We start from the raw sequence: 21,452 nt of genomic DNA on the forward strand, positions 1-21,452 counted from the left end.
ACAAGTTTTCTCTTCCTTTGCTCTTCATTCCCAAGAGCATCTTCTGTGAGATTGAGGATGTGAAGTGTGGGGATGTCTGTAGGAATGAGGACAGAGCCAACCACCATTGCAGCAAGCCACGAATGGCCATTGAAAGAGGCAGTGAGTACAAATAGCTGTAGGAGATACACAAGTCGTTGTGTGAGGAGAAAACTTGATTGAGAGGCAGAATGGCTGCAGAAGAGAGGCTGCCATGTTGACTAGGAGTAGAAGCTCTGGTGAGTGGAGTTCTTCTGATGTCTGGGGGACTGTTTAGTTAATTACTGAGGGTGGATGTCTACCTGCTGATGTGAAAGTTCCTGTAGCAGGATTACAATAATTATATGTTGTATTTCAGAGAGTCAGCAGTAACAGCTGTGTTATAGGGGCAGGAGGGATTAAAAGTGGAGATAGGCACAAACCCAATATATAACATATATTTTACTAATACAACTTCGACTGAAATATTACTAATTTTAAAAATATGCTTTGCGCCTTTTTAAGTTTGTGCCTGGCAATTTTAAGAAGCAAATAGCTAAGATGCAAATTATCAGTATTATCTAATTGTAGTCTCTCCTGTTTGTTTAGTGCTTCTTGGTAGCCACCTGTAATGTGACAATAACTCGAAGGCTAACACTTCCCAGTCCCCCACCTTATTTTCTACCTCTTACAACAGCAGAAGCAACTGAATCAGCAAAGCTACCAAGAGTGCCTGTGTTATACAGTATTGATTCATTCTTTGAGCACCCATTCATTTGGACATGGAGTAAGGTGAGGTAGGGTGTGTGCAGGGGGAGTAATGATTTAATTAGAGACCAGGCATTCAGAGCAAGGAGTATGGCATTGACATAATCTTAATTCTGAAATTTATATGATACATACTTGCCTTGAGCCAATGGCATTAGTGAGTAAGCTTTGCTAGTTTTGTGTGTCTTGCTGTCCTCTACTGCATGGACTACCTGTCCCTTTACTTATTTTCCCTTACATCCTCACTGAGTAAATGTTAACTTACCATATGCAAAGGAGAGGTAGATTTGAAAATAAGAAAACTGTTACATGTATCTTTTTAGAATTTCAAAACAGTTCAGACATTCGTCTTTACAAGATTTTAATCTCAGTCTTAGGTAGGTTTCATAGTTTTGTGCTTGCTGGGTATGTCATAGATTCCAGTATGATATCAAGGTTCTAATTCAGCAATGGTATTTACTTGTCTAGACCTGTAGCTGGAATCTGGGCCAGTGGGTCTCAGAGGACTGGGCTTCATAGCTAACACTCATGCAGGAAGCTTTTGTAGAGAACTGTGACTCTTCACAGTAAATAGCTGTGAAGCTAATTTGTTTTGGGTCCAAAAAGTACATAGCAGGGTGAAAATGTGCTCCATAAGAAGATTCATATCCTTCAGGCCAACAGACTTCTGAAGAAAGATGGGACTTGAGACAGGATTTTCTATCTTCTGTAGCTGCTTGATCAGGCCTCTGCCATTTCTGCCTTCCACACTGTGGCAGAGGAAGCTTTCAGAAGAGCACATTGTGAGTTTTACGTGGCGAGGGCTGTGCCACAGGCACAGAAGGCAGTTTGCAGAGCGGAGACGTCTGCATGCCCAGGTCTTCTGCCCCGCCTCGGCCTGGCTGAAACACATTAAAATGCCCAAGAGGCTTAGATGTCTCTCCAAAGAGCCTGAAGGCTGTTTAGATGTGTAAGGGAGGTCAAAAGAGAAGGGGAAGAAAAACAGCCTTAAATTAATTTTATTCGGGAGTGGTGTAAAAAAGATGGTTCTTTGTTTACCAGTTTTCTATTTATTAAAAGAATCTAGTTTAGAGATGGGATGTCATAAAAGCTTTCTTATATAAAGATGTGTCAGTTATTTAGAAAAAGCTTGAATTGTAAATACAGGGAAAATGTGAGCTTGTGGGATGTGGTGTAGACAGCTGATATTATAATAAGCTGTCTAGTCACTTAAGATTTGAATCTCAGTATTACTTTTAACATTATTTTCCTCAAGGTACTTATTTAAATAATATTTTCAGATGGAGACTATGTAAAGGTCATTAAGCACAGAAGATTTCATGGGATTCTCTTTTCTACTTCCATTCGAAGCTAAGCTTGCTTACAGAGAGTAGTAGTTTCCAGTTCACATTGCAGAAGATCCTGGGTGTTTTTCACAGTAGTATCTGTCTTCAAACAGTGCCTAGAGATGGCAATGACTTTACTGACAGGCAAACTATTACTTCGTGGAAAAGGCAAATCTCAAAGTGCTGTGCCAACAACCTCTGCAGACTGTGTTGTGATGCCAAGTACAAATATGGTATAATTCCCTTTTTAACTGTGTTACCTTTGTAGGCCTGTGGGAACAACAATCCGGCATTCCCTCTAGTGGCCGCTAACCAAACAGGGAACCAGTTTGCTTTAACTTGTGTTAACTTTTTTTTTTTTTTTTCCTTCTTTTCATGCAGTGCTATGTTAGCGTCCCTGAAAGGCAGAACTGTCACAGATACCAAATTACAGCAAAGGTTCTGAGACCGGATTTAAGACACATGCTCATTTCTGGAATGATGTTGACAACAGGCTAAGAAAGAAGTGCATTTGTTGGAAAAATCCCAGCAGTTGCAAAATATAAGTCCATCAGTTTCTAAAATATTTCTATTTCTGAATTGTGTGTACTTGCTTTGTGTCACATCATGAATAGTAATTAATCTACTTTGTGACAAAGATGTGGTCTCTGGAGGAGTCTTGTCTCTCTGATCTCCTGGAGTTAATGGGTAAAAGTGGGAAAATATCTTAATAGTAGTGTTCAACCAAACCACAATGTTATTTTGGCAATAACTGTATGTGACTGTCTGGGAAACACCACTGGACTGATAAACCTGCATGGATTTTAATTTATTTTCTCCTCTCCACCCCGACTTGTATTTTGGGCCTAAGCTCCCACCAGTGCCTTTTCAATGGAAGAGAGGCGAGGGACGAGGCCAGCGCGGAGGCCGAGCGCAGCTGCTGACTCACTCCCTGGCCTTTAGCCACGTCCTTTGCCCTCCGCGCCGCCGCCGTGGCTCGGGCCCAGCGCGGGCCCGCTCGGCCAAGCGCTGCTGGGGCCGAGCCGAGCCGGGCCCGAGCCGGGGCCGGGGGCGCGGGCGGGCAGCGGCCGGGCCGGGTCCACGTGTCCCGCGCCGCTTGTTTACTAGCGCCGCGGCCGCGCGGGGCATCCTGGGGGCTGTCGTCTTATCGCGGACCCGTGGGCAGGAGTGGGCGGCGGTGGTGACTACAGCTCCCAGAGTGCTTCTGCGCGCTCTGGCAGAGGCATCGGCCAATCGGAGCGCCGCGTGGGGGTGATTGATGTGCGGCGCGGCGCAATCCGCTGCGCAGGAGAGTCAAAACATGCCCGCCCTCCGGGAGGAGTTCTGACAGGCAGGCCAGCTAGCCAATAGGAAGCGGATTTAAATTGAGCAACGTCGCCTCTGGCCACTCAGCGCCCGAGCAGCGCCTGTGGGGGGCGGGACCCGCCGAGAGGACGGGGCGGGAGGGGCAGCCGAGGGTAGCTCGGTAATGGCGACGGGTTCGGTAAGTGTTCCAAAGTTTCGAGCTGCCGCTTTTGGGGGCTGCGAAGCTCCGGCGGGGGATGGGAGGGGTCCGGGAGGTCGGACAGCAGTGGTAGCGGCCGGAGAGCGAGCCGAGGAGGCCGCTGGGTCCAGTCTTTTGACGGCGACGGGAACCTCGGACATTGTTTACTGTGCGCCTTCCCTGACCGGCCCCGCGGAGCCGGCACCCTGCCGCACCGCGGGGTTGAAACTCACGGGGTGTGCCGGCCCTCTTTGCGCCCTTTCAGAGCATGAGAACAAGCGGAATGGGGGGGGGGGGGGGGTGTCCTTCCCCTTGTTTTCCCCAGGGAGCGGCTGCCCGCCCCGGTCTGTCAGAGCGAGGGCGCTGTGCCCGCTGCGCGAGCAGCGGCGCTGCGGGAAGGGGAGCGTTTGGGGTGCCCGTGGGTGCGGGTGGGCCCCGCGGGGGGAGCGGCGGCCGGGGCGCGGGGGGGCCCCCCCGGGCCGGCGTTACGCAGTTCGAATGAATGGGGCCGAGCGCGCGTGCGCCGTGCGGCCGCGGGTGTAAACAAGGTCACGTGACGGGCGGGGGAGGCCCCGGGGGGCTGCGGGTGCGGGGCTGCGGGCGAGGGGCTGCGGGCGCGGGGCTGGGGGCGCGGGGCTGCGGGCGCGGGGCTGGGGGCCAGGGGCTGCGGGTGCGGGGCTGCGGGCGAGGGGCTGCGGGCCAGGGGCTGGGGGCGCGGGGCTGCGGGCGCGGGGCTGCGGGCGCGGGGCTGGGGGCGAGGGGCTGCGGGCGAGGGGCTGCGGGCGAGGGGCTGGGGGCGAGGGGCTGCGGGCGAGGGGCTGCGGGCGAGGGGCTGCGGGTGCGGGGCTGCGGGCGAGGGGCTGCGGGCGAGGGGCTGCGGGCGCCTCCCGCGGCTCCGCCGCCCCCGAGCCGCCCTGGGAGCGCCGTCCTCGGGGGCCCGCGGCGGGGCAGGGGCGGCGTGGGGAGCGCGGCCCGCCCTGCGTCAGCGAACGGGCCGCCCGGGCTTCGAAAACATGGTGAATCACGCTCTGCCTCGGCCGCTCGCTCTGGCGCGGCCGGCGATGTGCAGCGAGGATTCCTGATCAAAGCGGCTGCGCCAGGAAAAGTCCCTGGTGTGGATCCAGTCTTGCCAGTATGTTGTGTTTTGCTTGGAGAAGCTGTTCTCCAAATTAAACTCCGTCCAGCTTATTGCTCAGGCGTAGACCTGGCCTGAAACTTCCTCAGTAGGTTGAGGGAAGAAAGGCAAATAGCAGAAGGAAGAAAACCACGGCAAGCACTTCCACCCAGGCATTCCTGCGCAGTGCGGTTTGGGTGGATGCTGCCCAGTTCCTGCTGAACCCTTTCTCAGCCATAAAAAGTCTTTATTTACTTTTTTCCCAAATCTGTTTTTGTCCCTCAGCAGTAGACATGGGTCAATTAATAAAGTCTTTGTTAGTAGTGCCATTTGTTTTAGCATGACAACTTATTTTAAATCACAAAATAATAATTTCATTTAGCTTCCAAAGGCAGCTGCAGTAATTACAGTCCTAGCATGGTTCTAGACAACACCTGACGCAACAAATTTTCAACATAAAGTTGAATTAAAAAAAAAATCTTTACAAGCTGGTTAATGACCAATCCCATTCATGTTCAAACCATTGAAAGGCTGAGGAGAAGAGAAAGACATGATGTCCAAATCAGGCTTTAATCAAGCAGAATAAAAAAATTGAAAAGTAAAGTTGGGCACTTTGTTTGTTTTTCTTTGTAATTCTCTTTCAATCTCATTGTAATTTATTTGTTAGAGGATTTTTAGGCTTTTGTACACAGATGGTTTTGGTTTGCAGAAATTCTTGTGACTTGGAGGAATAATCCATTTCTCAGACAAATAGCTTTCTTGTCAGACTAGCATTTTGTATCGGTACCTTATCTCTGACCTTCAGAGTGTTGGGATACCAGGACGTGGTCTTTCAAGTCTTGGCACCTGGCAGGAAGGAGGGAGAAGGTAACATTCTAGAAATAAGTTTGCTTCTTCATTTGGCAGGAAAATGGGAAAGGAAGAGAGGAAAAAATAGAGGGAAAAAATAAAACAACAGGGCAGAAGGAGGGAAAGGAAAGACCTAGCTAAGCCAGAAAAACAAAGAGTGGCTTTTCTGAGTTGATTAGTTGGAGATAATCTTCAAGGTCCTGAACCTGTACTACTGAGGTCTGCTTTTTCTGTTCAGAAATGACTGAGCTATCTGCTCTTGTGGTGTTCTGTAATTGTACTGTCCCTCATGGGTGACAGGGATATAAATTTCGTTAAAGATGATTTCTGGAGGTAAAAATAATGTCACTGATAGTTTGACTTGTGTATTCTCATTTCTGTGACCTTTCTTCTCCACCTTAAAATCAGAATAAGCTGATGTAGCTTTGTAGTAGTTCCATTTGAGTAGAATTAAACATCTTTTTATGTTTAGCATGCAAGTTTATATAATTTTTCCGTATATTTGAAAGATTAGGCAATCAGAAGGGTAGAAATTTTCCAGTCAAAACCCTCCTGGACGTGATCCTGTGCAACCTGCTGTAGGTGAACCTGCTTTAGAGTAGAGGGAGCTGGACTAGATGACCTCCAGAGGTCACTTCCAACCCAGTCATTCTATGATATGAAAATATTATACTTTTCTCAGCTATTGTTGATATTTCTCTAATGTAGCTTACTTAGTGGACATGCATATGGTAGGCTTCTCAGGTTTATTTCTTACGAGATGTGGTTTCTGCTCTTTCGTGAGAGACTTACGATTATTTTTTCAAGGATACTTCATTAAAGTACAAGGTAATCATGTTATGGTAGCTTTAATTCATCCTCATCTTAAAAAAAAAGTAGATAACTAAATTACTAAAGATTGTAATGACATTGTTTCCCAGGTTTTAGTGACAGTGGTTATGTAGAATAAGCACACAGCTGCTGAAGATGATCTAACATAGTGGGTTTGGTATAAACGTTACTTTACTAGGATTTGGGGAAATAAAACTGAAGTGAAATCTTCTAGTAGAGGCGTCTTTATCTTTCCATTTGCAACACAGGGAAGGATGTTAGGAGTCCAGTGTGTTTGAGACTTTTCCTGGAGGCCAGAGATGGGAAGGGTAGTGGAAAAGGCTTCTGCAGAGACACCAGTGCTGAAAGGGCGACTGGGGAAAATGTGGGCCTGATCATAAATGGCAGAGAAGGCATGATCTCACAAGGTTGAGGACAGCATTTTTGCTTTGATCTTCATTTTCCAGGCCTATTCCCAGATTCCTCAAGTCCCTGGGTGTAGCAACTTGCCTCTGAGAGCAAGACGCTTCTTTGTCTGTGGTAGAAGCGCGGAGCAAGTGAGGGGCAGGCTGGTTCTGTGAGGCATCTGTGCATGAGGCAGTGGGACCAGATGGGATCCCTCCAGGCCAGTGCCAGTTGTGGGTCACAGGATGTTTTGGGTTTGAAGGGACCTTAAAGGTCATCTAGCTCCAAGCCCCCTGCCGTGGGTGGGGTTGTATTGTTAGGGTGGTCTCCAAAAAGCAGTGGATTTTGTGGCAGGATGGCTCCCAATAACTGGAAGAAAGAAAATGTCGCACCAGTCTTCAAGGAGGAAGATGTGGGGGAACTACAGACTGGTCAGCCTTAGCCTTCAGTTATTTTATGGGGCAAATTCTCCTGACAGCCATGTCCACCCTCTTTGTAAGGCAAGAAGTTGTCTGGAATAGCCAGGACAGATGAGCCAAAATCAAATCTTGTCTCACCCATCTGGTTGCCTTTTGTGATAGGCTGAGTGGCTCAGGGTACCAAGTGAATGTTGTTTATCTTGGCTTGAGTGGTGGTTGAGGTAACTCCACACTCTTAAAGGCAGTGGGCGCAGGCTGTGGGAAGTTCAAACCTGCATGAGGAACAGCTTCTTTACAGCAAGAGTGGTTACTGGAACAGGGGAAGGGCCAGGGAGTCTCCATCCTTCAAGATACTAGAAACTCAAGTGGCCAGGTCCCCAGGTAACCTCTTGGCTTCAGAGTTAGCTCTGTTTTCTGTAAGGATTGTACAAGATTGTGTCTAGACACCCCTAAAATGTGCTGTGATACTCAACAGACTAATAGGATTTAGGGCCCTGGTAATGGAGAAGTATATCAGATGCAACTTAAAACAGTTCTCATGTATACAAATTTCTAAACTCTGTCTTTCTAAAGTCAGATACTTTGGAGCATCCTAACATGGTGTGGGAAGTGAAGACAAATCAAATGCCTAATGCAGTTCAGAAACTCCTTCTGGTAGTGGACAAGAGAACTTCAGGGATGAACGAATCACTGGAGTTGCTGAAGTGTAATGAAAACCTGCCCTCTTCTCCTGGATATGCATCCTGTGATGAGCACATGGAACTTGGTAAATAACACGATTTTTTCAGAGGAAATTGAATTCTGAAGTTTGTTTTAGATTTCCTATACTGAATTTATTGGAAGCCGATTGAATGAAATTGCTGATTTTTAACTTGAGTAGGGCAGGGAATTGTGACATCTGAAGGTCTTACTTTGCAGTTACTTTTCCCTTTAACCCATTTCCAGTTCTGACACACTGGCCTGTTGACTCAAATATGTTCTTGAACTCTGAGCCACAAATTTCTGCCTCTAATCCCCAGAGGAGCAGGAATTTTTGGCACAAGAAAAACAAACAAAAAGCTCGAGAGCTCCTCCTAAAGGAATCATGTTGCTTTAGATCTACTGCAAAGAAAGATTCTAGAGTAGAGGAAGATTACTTCAGTCCTTATGAATTGGAGAAAAACAGCATATACCTTAGAAAGTATCAATATAATCAGTGAAATATTAACACATTTAATTGAAGTTATGCAAGGGTTAAGAATAATGATACTTAGTTACATGACAGCACATAGCACAGACTTCTGTTAACAAGCTGGGGTCTTTTCTCTTACTCTGTATGGGATAGGAAAGGTGTATATTGTTGGTGGGAATTCACCCTACCAGGCTGTATACCCAGCTTTCATGATTTGTTTAGACTGAGTTATTTAACTTTGGTTCCCTGGTGGAAACCTTTTACTTTGAACATGGTCTGATGTTGATTTTTTTTAGTGTTGTACCTTCAAGGACAGATTAATTTAAATGTCTTTTGTGGAATGTTTTAGTATTTTAGTGAAGCATCTTGTTTTTGAATAATACTGCATTATAGTTCTGTGTAAACTGGTCAATCTCTTAAAAACTTTAAAATCAGAACTACATTTTATTTAGTTACCTATTTTTTTCTTAAATTTTGTGTATGAATATATAATTGACTAAAGGTGTTACTATTTCTGTGGCCATTTTTATGAACAGGGTTTGTGAAATGTTGGTAGTTGTCATATGAGAAAATAAAATTACTTTATTCCGCTTCCTTTTTTTTTCACCAAATTTGCAAGATTTGGTGTCAAGTTGAGTAGATAGCAAAGAATTTAGTATAATTATGGTAATTTGTGCATTTGTTGTAGATGATCTTCCTGAACTACAGGCTGTGCAGACAGATTCTACCCCACCTGCACTTTTTCAGCTTGGTGCTGATGTTTCACATCAGGAATGTTCAAGGCCTTCCTGGAACCAACATACCTCAAACAGCAATCCAGAAAATGCTTATTCTTGTGAGAATGGGGTGAACTGGTTGACAGAATTAGCAAATATAGCGACAAGTCCTCAGAGTCCTTTGATGCAGTGCGCTTTTTATAACAGGTACTGACACTCATCCCAGTTTTGAGCTCTAGAAATTCATAATCCTGTCTCCAAATTATTTCCTTCACTCTTTACACCCTCTGACTTTGAACTGGAGCCCTATTTTTTGGTCTTTTTATTTGTTCTGTGAAAGTATGCACAGAACTCATCTCAGAGCCTAGTGCAAAAGCTGCTTAGTTTCCAGCCATGCATGATTTAGGATGATGTAAAGACATTGCCTATCCACAGCAGGCTCAGAAATTATGGACATTTACCTCATGTGAAGCAGCAGATAAAAACTAAGAGGAATTTCTTACATTAAATTCTTAAAGCTCTCTAGTGCACAGACTTCAGTTTTTTATTTTAAAACAGCTAGTTGTAAATCTAATGCAATTTGTATTTTAGTGATAACTGCCTAAGGTTTGTGATCTGTAAATTCTGTAAGGCTGTGAGCAGCAAGTGTGAGATCTTGGAAATTTCTGGGCTTCACTTTTTACTGTACAGCTTTTCTTAGGTTTATAATCAGAAAACTCAGTGCAATACTGTTAATAGTAATGCAGTTGAGATTTAATCATTTGGGGAGAGCAGATGTCTTTATACTGTCTTAAGAGCAGGGTATTTGCTTCAATATATTTGCAAAACTTTCAGCATTGTGCTAAGGAGATGCCACTGTGGAGGTGGCGTACTGTCATTTGGGTGCTATATAGAACCTATGCAGGAGCTACGCTAACTCAAAGCATTCTCTTTGCCTGAGCTTGCGCCCTTTAATCATCCCCTTGGAATACTGGTGTGTGGGAGGTTTGTTTGGTGTTCAGCTCATGCAAACAGAAATATTTGCAATAAAAGCATTTTAGAGTAATGGCAGCAAAGTCTCATGTTGTCTTAATCTGAGATATTTTAAAATACATGTTTCTGTTGTAGATCATCTCCTGTTCGCATAATAGCAACAAGCAAAAGTTTACATTCCTATGCACGTCCTCCACCAGGATCTTCAAACAATGATCCTAACTTCTCCAAGAATGATGTGGATGAAACAGCAGTCAGACATGAAAGGGTGAGTTGTTCTGAAACATTTTAAAATAAACATGTATGAGCAATGGATAAAGTTTTTTTACAAGGGAAACTAGCTTTAAAAATCTGCTTAGTGTTAATACTATTGCTATTTAAGCTAGATTTTCTGTTACTTTTCTTTTTACCACACAGGGTAGGCTTGTAGTGCTACTTCATATTTTTTGTGATGAGATCACTTTCTAAGAAAGCTCTTCTATTGTGATTCCTTCTATAGCAAGCTTTTAAAAACTGTTACCTCATTTGATGCCTCAAAAGGGAATATGGATCCCTCTCCTTTGAGATGCACAAAACCTGTCAGTCCTGTGTCTCCTTTTCTCATACATTAATTGGTATTGGAAATTTGTCTGTTAACAACAGTGAATGTTCTCCAGGGATTTGTCTACAACTGCCTTGAGCCTGCAGCTTTCCAGTAACTGAACCATAGAGTAATGTGATTTAAACAATTCTGTAGATGACTAAGGAATAATGAGGTGTAAAATGCTAACACATGAGCATAAGTTAATCCATAGGGATGAAATGAATCTCAGAGAATGAAACCCAAAAATGTCAGGATGCATCTCAGAAAAGGAGATGAAAACAATCCATTCACATTTATTGCATTCCTTTAATCTTTGTCTTCATGTTACATTCCTATTAGTATTTAAGGCAAAATGATGCCACAAGTGCAAACTGGAGACTGTCTTAAGACATGTAAGACCGGCCCTAAAATACTCTGCAGTGAAATACCAACACCATTTTGCTTTTTTTAATAGGCGAATAGTGAATCAGAATCTGGCATTTTCTGCATGTCATCACTTTCAGATGATGATGATTTAGGATGGTGCCATTCCTGGCCCTCAACTGTCTGGCATTGTTTTCTAAAAGGTAAAATAACATGTGTTATGAAATATGTATGTGTTTTATCTTGTATTTTTTTTTCTTGTAGCACAGACTTTTTTACCTAACACTAATGTTCTTTTTTTTCCTTGAAAAATCTGTTAGGCTCTCGTTTGTGCTTTCATAAAGGACGCAATAAAGAATGGCAGGATGTTGAAGAGTTTGCAAGATCTGAAAGCTGTGGAAAAGAGGAAAATCTCCCAGTCAGTCCTTACAAGGTAGCCCTTAGTTCTAATAAATTCACTGCAATACCTGTAGCAAATGTGTTGTTTCTTACGTTACCCCTGCGCCTTTATACTGTGTCAGGAAAACAGGTTGACATTAATGTTGTTTAGAGCTGATCACTATGCTGTTTGTGGATCTCATGGAAAGGCACTTGAAGTGAATTAATTTATGTATGTTTTGAATGTTATGTCATCTTTATTAATTTCTAGCTAGATAGAAACACAAATTAGAATTTTTTTTTCAATACCATATATGAAGATGAGTATACACCTAGAGTATACACAGGTATATGCTTTTCTTGGGGGAATTTTTTTTTACTGTATGTGTGTTAACAGGACTATGGTTCCAATGGTTTGAAGTTGATTTCTCATGAAGAAAGCATTTCCTGTGGTGAGTCAGTGCTGAAGCTGACTTTTGATCCTGGCACAGTGGAAGATGGCTTGCTTACTGTAGAATGCAGACTCGATCATCCATTTTATGTTAAAAATAAAGGTATGAACTACCTCAAGTACACTTGCTTGCATATTAAAATACTCTCAGAAAGTGATTGCAGATTTGGTTGGCATCCCATACTGTTCATGAAAGTGATAAAAGTTGTGGTGTAGAAACAATTTACTGTCTTTGTAAAGAAATCTGAATATGAACCAACAAAAAAACCTGTAAAGCCATAAAGCTCCAGGAATACTGTCTATCTCATAAGGAAAGATTTCATTAAGTATATCAATGGAGCTCAGGAAAGCAGAAAGACCGGGGTGGGGGGAGACAGGAAAACTTCAAATAAGGGAGGCTTTTCTCACTTTCTAAAAATGGAACTTCAGATGGTAAAAGTCTCCAGGTTTTGATTCCTTTTTTGCTAGAATGAGATTTTATATGAGGTAAAAATAAACTCTTTGCAATAAGAATTCCCTAAGTAAGAGTTTCTGATTTTTCTTTTGTGTGAAAGAAACTACATCAGAACATTTTTATAAAATTATGTAATTTCAAGATATAGGATTGCTCCAATGAAGAACTGGAGAGATTGTCTGGCCGTTTGTCTAATTTAACTCTTTACCACTTCAGGTTGGTCATCTTTTTATCCAAGCTTGACTGTGGTACAGCATGGCATTCCATGCTGTGAAATGCATCTTGGAGATCTGTGTCTACCTCCTGGACACCCTGATGCCATTAACTTTGATGATTCAGGTGTTTTTGATACATTTAAAAGGTAATTTTTGGATAAAGTGGCCTCAGTGGTTCTTGTATTTAATGAGTAGGCACCTTAAGTTTGGAAGAATTTGAAGCATTATATAGAGGAAAGAGGGAATAGTTTTGGCAATATGAGATAAATGATAGGGAAAAATGAATCTTCAGTACTAGGAAAGCTGTGTAATTATGTGCTCTGCTAAACTGCAAAGTAGTGCCTCAGAGTGAAATAACTTTTTTACCTCTTTTTATGATAGTTTAAGGCAGATTAGATAAAGCAGTAAATATATATATATATATATATATATAGTCTTTATAAATTCTCCAGGTAAAGTGGATTATGTTTGAAAAACCTAGTACGATTTTCTGACAGTAGTATGTCTGCCAGCTGTTACCTCATACTTCATATGCAACAATACATCTGAATTGTCTGAGTAGTTTCTTAGTGGTAAATGCATGTGCAGTGGCTCTAGAATACAGTATGTTCATAATCTTAATATTTTTGTGTATTCTGTTTTTTGGCATTCTTTTATATTAGATCAAGCTTACCTAACTTCAGAGTTTGATTCACTTTGGGGTTTGCCTGAGCCAGATAACCTTCAGAGGTCCTGTTCAATATCAATTACTCTGAGTCTAAGGAAATAGTAAAGATTTTTCCATACTATTTTGAGATTTTAAGGTTTAGTAAAATCCATCTTTTTCTATGATTTAGTGTCTTTTTAACATCTGTTTTTAATCCAGTTGCACTTTGTTTTATTACAACAGAGAAAAAGGAATTTAAGATGCTCTTTGCAGTTCAAGCCCTGGGAGCACTTGTATGATTTCAGTCTGGCATAGAGTGAGTTCAGACTGCTTGGCTTCACTCATTTGCTCTCTGGGCGTTTCTGTTGACTCCTATTCGGAACTGCATATGTAGAGAGCTGTTAGAGTCATGGTAGCTACATCTCACTGAAAAATCTGGATTTCTGGCTCCTTACTAATTTGCAGCCCAGCTGAATACTGCCTTGTACTTCAAAATTCCTTGTCTTTCTGGGCGGAAGGGAGTGACTGAGTAAGGAGCATGGAGCAGCTGCAGCTGTGATAACAGGACAGAAGAACTAAAAACAAAATTCTGTTTGTGTGTTATGGGAAGATTAGGAATAGGAAGGGTACTGGCCCGTTGTAGAACCAGAGGTCCTTTCTCCTTATCTTGTGATAGCCTGCAAGATGGTCAGCATAATCCCTTCTTTGCTGCTTTGTACTTTCCTGAGGAATGGTGGAGGCCACTCGTCGGGCACCACTCTTCTGTGTGGTTCCGTCCCACGAGACGAGCTGCCTTTGCAGATGGGGGCTGGACTGCCACATGCAGTATTTCCTTGCTAGTAGTTCTACTTGGTATTCGCAAAAAAGCTCTTTAAAACCCTTATTTTGGCCATAAATCATGCAACTATAGCCACATTGAGCAATAGGTAAGAGGGGCCTTAGCATATGTACATGCTATGTTTATCCTGTGGTGGTAACTTAGTGGTTTAGATTTATGATTGAGTAGCCCCTTTCCAGGAGTGTTTTTCCCACCTGGAGATGGTAACGGTCTGTGGAGTAAAACTACTTCTTTAGTGATTAGAAGTTTAATTGTAGTCATTGGTCAGCTAAAAACTGCAAGAGTTTGTCGTATTTGGAGGTCTGAATTTTATTGAAACAAGTCACCCAAGCTGTTCAAATACCTTGAGGAGGAATGTGGCGGTTTTGTCACTAGAGGGCAGGCGTTTGTCAGCACAGCATCAAACAGTGCCAAGTCACGGGGCTCTGCGCAGGGCTTTAACCTCACTGCAAGGTTTGTGTGTAAAACAGTAGGTATTCAACTGCCTAGAGAGGTTATTTGTACTGAAGTGAATATAATATAATTTATTTTAATATAGTGGTTTCATATTTGCTGTTAGTACGTATTTCCAAGTGAACTCATTGCATTTCTTCCCTTTCTGTACCTGTCACTCTCTGATCAGGTTTGATTTATGGTAAGGACAGAAGCAGAAAAAAATAGTGTGTTTAAAAAGAGAATGAAGTTTTAAGACATAGTATAGTTAACAGATACATAGCTGAGGAAAGTACATAGCAGAACATGGAAAGTTGCAGTCTTCATCACAGTGAAGAAAATACTAGCTTACCTGCCAAAGTCTTGTAGTTTTTTGTTTTTCACACTGACATCCACATCAAGCACAAATCATTATGTCACACAAAAAAGGGCAAAATACTAGAATTGTAGTAAAATTGAAGAGTGAACAGATATTTAGGGGTTTTATGTGAAAATTACTGGATGGATTTATGATCTGTCTTTTCCCTGTAGTTATGATTTTACCCCGATGGACTCCTCTGCAGTGTATGTGCTCAGCAGCATGGCTCGCCAGCGTCGCGCTTCGCTGTCCTGTGGGGGAGCAAACAATCAAGATGCTGAGCGATCAGAATGCAGTAGTAAAAACTGTGCCTCTGCTGCATCGTCACATCTTTCCTCCAACACTTTGTACAGCAAAGCTGGCAAAAGCCACAGCTCAGGGACTGCAAGTACTGTGAGTGCCACTTCTCCAAACAAGTGCAAAAGACCAATGAATGCCTTCATGCTTTTTGCCAAAAAATACAGAGTTGAATATACTCAGATGTATCCAGGGAAAGACAACAGGTAATGATACAAACTGTAGTTTTGCTATTACTGGTGAGTTAGAAGAATATCTGTGTCCCACTTTAAGATTTTAAATAGCCTAAATGTTACATTTGAAATAAAATGTGTGTATTGTTTTAAGAATAAGTTTTGAAAGATGTTAACATAAAGTGTGGTTTATGGGTGGACTGTGAATATTATCAGTACTCAGTGAACTCGATACAAACCATTTTTGGCAAACTTACCTTCTGATAAAACATTGAGGTAAAGCAACTGATAGATGTATATATGTGCAGAGGCACAAATACAGAACTGTCATTGTTTACAGTGAGGAGGTGCTCTGCTCATGCGCTGCAATGGAAAAAAGGGAGTTTCTAGTTCTTCTAATTAGGTTTTGACATATTATTGCAAATTGGTCCTGAAGTTACAAGCATTTATTTCCAGTCTGTATATCCTGTTGAAGAGTGGAGTGCTGATAAGTTAGGATATCTCAAAGATCATCATCCAGACAGTACATTGCCAAATTCTGCTTGCCCTAAAAGCATTCAGCGATCTGTTGAAACTTGCAGGAAGAGTTGTCTGACTGTGTTTGGGGGATGGGTCTTCTTTAGTTTGTTCTTTTGTTCTTAATCTCAAGCATGATTGCTTCTAAACTTTTTTTATTAAGATTTTCATTACATATGTTTTAAGTAATATTTGGTGCTAACTGTGCATATGTAAATAGAAACCAAAACACACAAACATGGACTGATCTTACAAACAGATTTGTTACTGTACGTAATTTTATAAAAACTGTTACTGTAAAAATTGCATTGTGACATAAAAATTCTTGAAGTAAATCTGGTAAAAAATAGAGTTGGCAGGGCTTTGAAAGGGGTTTTACTATTTTATAATGTTCTAATAAGGATGCTGTGACTGGTGCTGAAATATAAAATCCTGCCAAACAAATCCCAACATCTTGTGTTTCCTGACAATGATGTTGTGTAATGTTTATAGTAAGTTCAGTGAAGCAGATCTGCTGCCTTCACACTCATTGCAACTATCAGTGAGAAATGAAACAGAATGTGAGCCAGGAAAGTTTATGATGGTTATAAATTTAGTTGAAAATGCTGATTTCAAATGGATGCAGTGAACTGGAGCTGTGGCTGCATGGATGTGAAAATTAATTGAATCTTTCAGTGAGCAAGCAGGACAGTGAGCAAATTTACCTTGAAGGAAAGAGATGACCAAGTTACAAGTACGGTTCAAAATGCACTGCTCACTGTCCTGCTTGGAAGGCAGTGCAGTTTTTGGCTGCAGTTCCATGGCATCCAGAAAACACAGGATGGCAGAAATAGCATTAGTGATAATTGATACAGGCATTCAGCTACTGTCACTCAAGTGTTGCTGAGGCACTCATTAATTTAGCTGCTGGGAGGCAACTCTCATGTTTTTTAAATGTAAGTTTGTGTCATTTTCAGATTACTGTGTTGATCATACAACATAGTAGCCACTTCTGTACAGTGGAGTTCTTATGTTTACTGCTGTTATTTCCGTAGGGGAATAAGAAAGTACAGAACTCGAGGTATTCTGAGTCTATTCTGAGACAAAGCAGCTCAAGGCATGTCAGCAAGACAGTGAGCTTGTAAATACTGAAAGCACAAGTCAAGAGTCACACAATACTTAAATGGACTGCAAGATTATGTTTGAAAAACTGGTGTTAGGGCTGCACTTGTTTATTTTCTAGATATTCTTCACTGTAACACTGTGACCATAGCTGAACTTGGTTGTGTGTTCAGAAATTCTGTGAGTAGTGGACCTTCTATTTTTGTCTAAAAGATTTTGTGGTGCATTTTTATTTGGGAAGGCAATGGCTTTTACAGCAGATGTGCTCTCTCTGGGTCACTGTGTTCTTTCCTGAGGGTGTGAGTGATCCAGTACAAGCTGGTGACCCAGAGCAGACAGGTTTCTGGTGATATGCCTCTGGATACTGTCAAAAGATGAAAAACCTGCTAATTAAACCAGGCATGTTTGCTTCTGATGACAGACCAAAGATACTGGTTCTCGGTTTGGACAGAAAAACAGAAATTCCACTGCCAGACAGGCTGTGCAAATGGGTTTGATGGCGATGGGATGTGGTGTTCCCTGGAGGAGTTTGCTCGAAGGAGTCATCAGAGCACATGCAATGCAGGCTGTCTGGGCACTTTGGGATGAGGTCCCTGAGTGCTCTGCAGCTCACGGAAACCTGGACGGCACCACACGGCCTTGCAGGAGTCAAATCCATTTTTTTTTCTGTGGTGCAGAGCAGTGTTCAGAATTGCTGTGTTCCATGTTACTGAAGTAGTTGATGACACTCTAATTGTCGTGATTCTGTTTGAATATCTTCACTGCCAGCAAGGAACTTTACTAATAGCAGAAATAAAAGGACTTAGTTTAATAGCAGAAATAAAAGGACTTAGTTGTGTCCACTTTTTTCTTAGAGCCAGTCACAGAATTCTCGTTGCTGTAATCTGAAGCCAAGTACACAAACCACTTTGTAGCTTTAATAGTAATTGATAAAAGAGCTGTTGTTTAGAGATTTTCATTCAGCTAAAAGACGGAGTTAAAGCTTTAATGGGATATTGATCCAACATTTGGGAGTGCAGTTAAGCAATATGGCAGGCTAGTACAGGGAACTGTTGTCAAAAGACCTAGAGTTTGTAAGGAAAAGAATTAATTCAGTTTCTGGAAATGGTGATAGATGTATTAGAACAAATGGTTCCATTTGCACAGGAATGGGCAACTTATCACCCAGGATGTTCCACCCAGGATGGTTTAAAGGTGGAAAAAGATATAGATATTGATTAAATAGACATGGGGACTTGCAGTTAATCAAATATTTGGCTGAGGTCATATTCAGTTCATTGCTCTAATTATTAGAGAACATATTTCCAGCAAATCTGTCATATGATCTTCTAGTATGAAAGTAGAGCAAAACAAATGTGAGTTACCATTTGGTGGTGGTTTTTGTAACATCTCTGTTTTGCTGGTTTATGCCAGTTGCTGTATGTTACACCCGTTGAAACGTTAAAATGTGTGTTGACCCATGCTCAGCTAATACAGCAGTCTCAGCTGTTTAGCAAATATGATTATTACAGTTTTTAACATACAGCTGATTTCTTCCTTGTGTGTTAATTCCACATTTAACTCACATCTATTTTAAAGTGCTCAGATGAAAACAAAAAAAATTCCTAGTATTTCTTAGCACTGTCCTGACTGTACTGTAAATATTTGTCTTGCAGAGCCATAAGTGTGATACTTGGCGACAGGTGGAAGAAAATGAAAAATGAGGAAAGAAGGATGTACACACTAGAAGCCAAGGCCTTGGCAGAGGAGCAGAAGCGTTTAAATCCTGACTGCTGGAAAAGAAAACGAACGAATTCTGTATGTTTGTGAAGCAGTCTTTCTCATCGTGCTGTTACATGTGTTCAGATGGGTGGCTGCAGTGTGTTTTGTTCAGAATAAGCGGCTTTCTTAGTAGCTGAAACCTTCATTTACTCCCCTGTGTTGTGTAACCTGCTTTTGGCAGTTTGGCAGGAGACAGATCAGGAGAAGGTCTGTCTGAATATTTTATGAGAGTTCTGAGGATTCTGTTGTACTGAAAGTTAGTGTGCTTGTGAAATGCAGAGGAAGGGCATGTGGTCTTCTGCTTTGAAGTGAGTTCATAAGGTTGTACCTAAACTTTTTTATCTTCTGTAAAAGCTTTTTTCTTTACCTTTTTCTAGTTTTTTTTACTGATAATTTATATCAGCATATATGAAGATACTGAAGGAGAAAAATAATTATTCCCTGTGAATCCCTTTCATTTTTTAGTCTGTTCAGTTGTAAAATAAATACAGTAGATAACACTACTTCTGTAGGAAAAGAAATTGTTTTCCATTTGTAAAAAGCCATCAATATAAGAGTCTGCAGCAATGTATTAGTAGGTGGTGGATGTATTAAGAAAGAGAAGGGCTTTAAAGCTGAAACTTCATGTAAAGCAAACATGAAAAAAGGGGATTCTGTTTGTTCAACTAGAAAAATAGATTGGAAGGAATGATCCACTGAGGTGTACAGAGTGCTTGCCAAGTTCTTCCACTTTGTGGCTGGGTAGGAGCTTGAAGGGTGGTGTAGACTCCATCTACGTGGTTGGTGAAACCATACATCCATGTGGTGTAATATTTCATCTTCAAGTTACCCCCTTTCCTTTGATGTGTAAATGATGAGGCTTTTTTCTCAAGAGCATATGCAAGCGTTGCTTTAAGACTGAATAAGAAATGCTCCAACACCGAGTTCCTTCTTTCTGCTGCACATACTTTGTGCAGTTTCCAGTCCCTTGTTGCAGAAGGTTCCACCAAATCCCAGCTGCTAGGAACAAGCTGTTTTTCTGTTCACTGCATTCTATTTTAATCAACAGTGACAGCTTCTGTTACATTTCCTTGTGGGTTTAGTTAAAATAATATTATTTATTTATTCTGCTCTTACACTACTGCAGTTTTGAGCTTTGGGTGGTGAGATCACAGGCTCACCTGTGAGCCTTGAGCAACTCAGAGGCGTGTTTGTGTGTAGCTGAGTAGTGATGGGTTTGCCTCAGTAAGGCTTTCTTGCCCTGCCTTGTAGTAGGATTTTCCTTGTCCCTACAGTCTTCAGGCCAAGAGAACAGGATCTGTAGAACCCACTACCTCAGTGTTACAGCAGGAAATGCCCTTGATAATTGTTCCAGTTCAGTGAACTGAGCTGTTAGCAGTCTGGTAACCATACTCTGTAATGACAGTGGGCTCCAGGCTGTGACATAGAAGTTGTGATGGTCTTTTGATGATCAGGGAATAAAACTGTCTGGTTTGGCCTTTTTGTTTTCTCCTGAATAACTGACCAATGATTAGAAATACTTGTGGCTTTGAAAACAAGTGTTAGGCCCTTTGCTTTGTAATCGCTAACCTGGTTTTCCTCTTCTCTTTTCTCAGGGCTCACAACAGCATTAAGCCAGAATTTTCCTGTTAACTCTGTATTTACAAAATGGCTGTTGCTTGATGGCGGGAAGATGCAAGATCAAGGTCTTACTATTTGTTGTGACTATGTGTGACCATAAAATACTGGCACCATCATGGAAATGATCTGAGTGCAGATTTGCTTTTTACAATAGAACATTAAGTAAGCTAAAAACTATCAGCATTTTAAACCAAATTGCCTTATTTTTCTTCCAAACTTCATTATGTATCAGGTAATATAGGCTTGAAAATGGATATCCTGTGGTGCTAAAGTACTTTAGAAAGAGGCGAAGGAGATATGTATAAATGTTTATTTTTAAAAGAAAATGTACAAAAAGGGGAATTTTAAAATATGTAACAGCTGTTTATATACATTGATTCTTATTGCTGATTAATATGTATTGCACAACTGTATTATTAATTGCAATTCTGGGGCCTGGGATTTTGTGAAATGGCAAAGTGTATTATCAGCTTCCAGCTTCCCAGCCTGCCCTACTGCCAGCAGGTTAGCAGAAGGTGTGGGAATGGAGGGTGTGGTGTGACGTAGCAAGGGAACTGGTGCTTGGGATACCACTTAGAAAACTTGTAGCCACCAGGGAGATACTTTTGCATCAGCTGGCACTAGTGAGAGCTGTCATTTTGTGGTGGAAACAATGGCCCGGACAGGATGAAACAAATACATAGCATTATCTCAAGAAAAGTGGTGCTGTTGATATCATCACCATCATAGTTATCACTCTGTGTTTTGTCTTTGCCACATATTCTACAATATTTTATTTTGCCATAAGACATCTTTATGGTGGGGGCAAACTTTGCACTTAACTATATGTGCAACACTTGCACTTTACTTTTTTTTCTCCTCCAACTGTCTAAAATTAGAGCAGCTGCGTTAGGATTGCTTCTGCTGTGAACATTTACAATCATGGCTTTTCCTGTACTAAACAGCTGTGCGTTGTTTTTTTTTTTTTAAGAATCACAACTGTAAATTTCAGTTTATGACACGTCTACATGATGTTGCCCCTAAGATTTTTGCACACTATATTCCTGTATATTATTTCAAATAAATTCATTAAAATTTGGTGTTGTGTATTTTATAAAGTGAAGAAGATTAATCATGAAGTCAGCCCTGCAGCAATGAGCACATTCTGCATGGAAGTCTTTACATGAACCCATCCAAAGTATATTTTAATGCTTTGCCATTAGGAAGCTAGTGAAGAAATTCAAATACTATTTTCAGG

General features: G+C 41.7%; 1 protein-coding gene across 2 annotated transcripts; it reads left to right on the top strand.

Annotated features, from left to right (window-relative positions):
* Positions 1-3,413: 3,413 nt before the first annotated feature.
* Positions 3,414-21,292, top strand: HBP1 (HMG-box transcription factor 1). 2 transcript variants are annotated; one of them, XM_068189688.1, is made up of 11 exons: positions 3,414-3,573; positions 7,748-7,936; positions 9,030-9,264; positions 10,165-10,297; positions 11,067-11,178; positions 11,296-11,408; positions 11,751-11,907; positions 12,475-12,619; positions 14,921-15,250; positions 18,490-18,631; positions 20,191-21,292. In XM_068189688.1, exons 2-11 carry the CDS (start codon positions 7,768-7,770, stop codon positions 20,206-20,208), a joined length of 1,554 nt encoding a protein of 517 aa, XP_068045789.1. In that variant the 5' UTR covers positions 3,414-3,573; positions 7,748-7,767; the 3' UTR covers positions 20,209-21,292. The 2 variants fall into 2 exon arrangements, with proteins under 2 accessions (XP_068045789.1, XP_068045788.1); XM_068189687.1 differs by having other exon boundaries at positions 3,415-3,573; positions 7,744-7,936.
* The last annotated feature ends 160 nt before the right edge of the window (positions 21,293-21,452 follow it).

Source organism: Anomalospiza imberbis, chromosome 5 (assembly GCF_031753505.1).
Source record: "Anomalospiza imberbis isolate Cuckoo-Finch-1a 21T00152 chromosome 5, ASM3175350v1, whole genome shotgun sequence".
NCBI lineage: Eukaryota > Metazoa > Chordata > Aves > Passeriformes > Viduidae > Anomalospiza > Anomalospiza imberbis.

Coding starts and splice junctions, on each gene's coding strand:
- HBP1 (XM_068189687.1), top strand. Junction 11,179..11,295: donor CTGGCATTGTTTTCTAAAAG/GTAAAATAACAT, acceptor AAAATCTGTTAG/GCTCTCGTTTGTGCTTTCAT. Junction 12,620..14,920: donor GTTTTTGATACATTTAAAAG/GTAATTTTTGGA, acceptor TTTTCCCTGTAG/TTATGATTTTACCCCGATGG.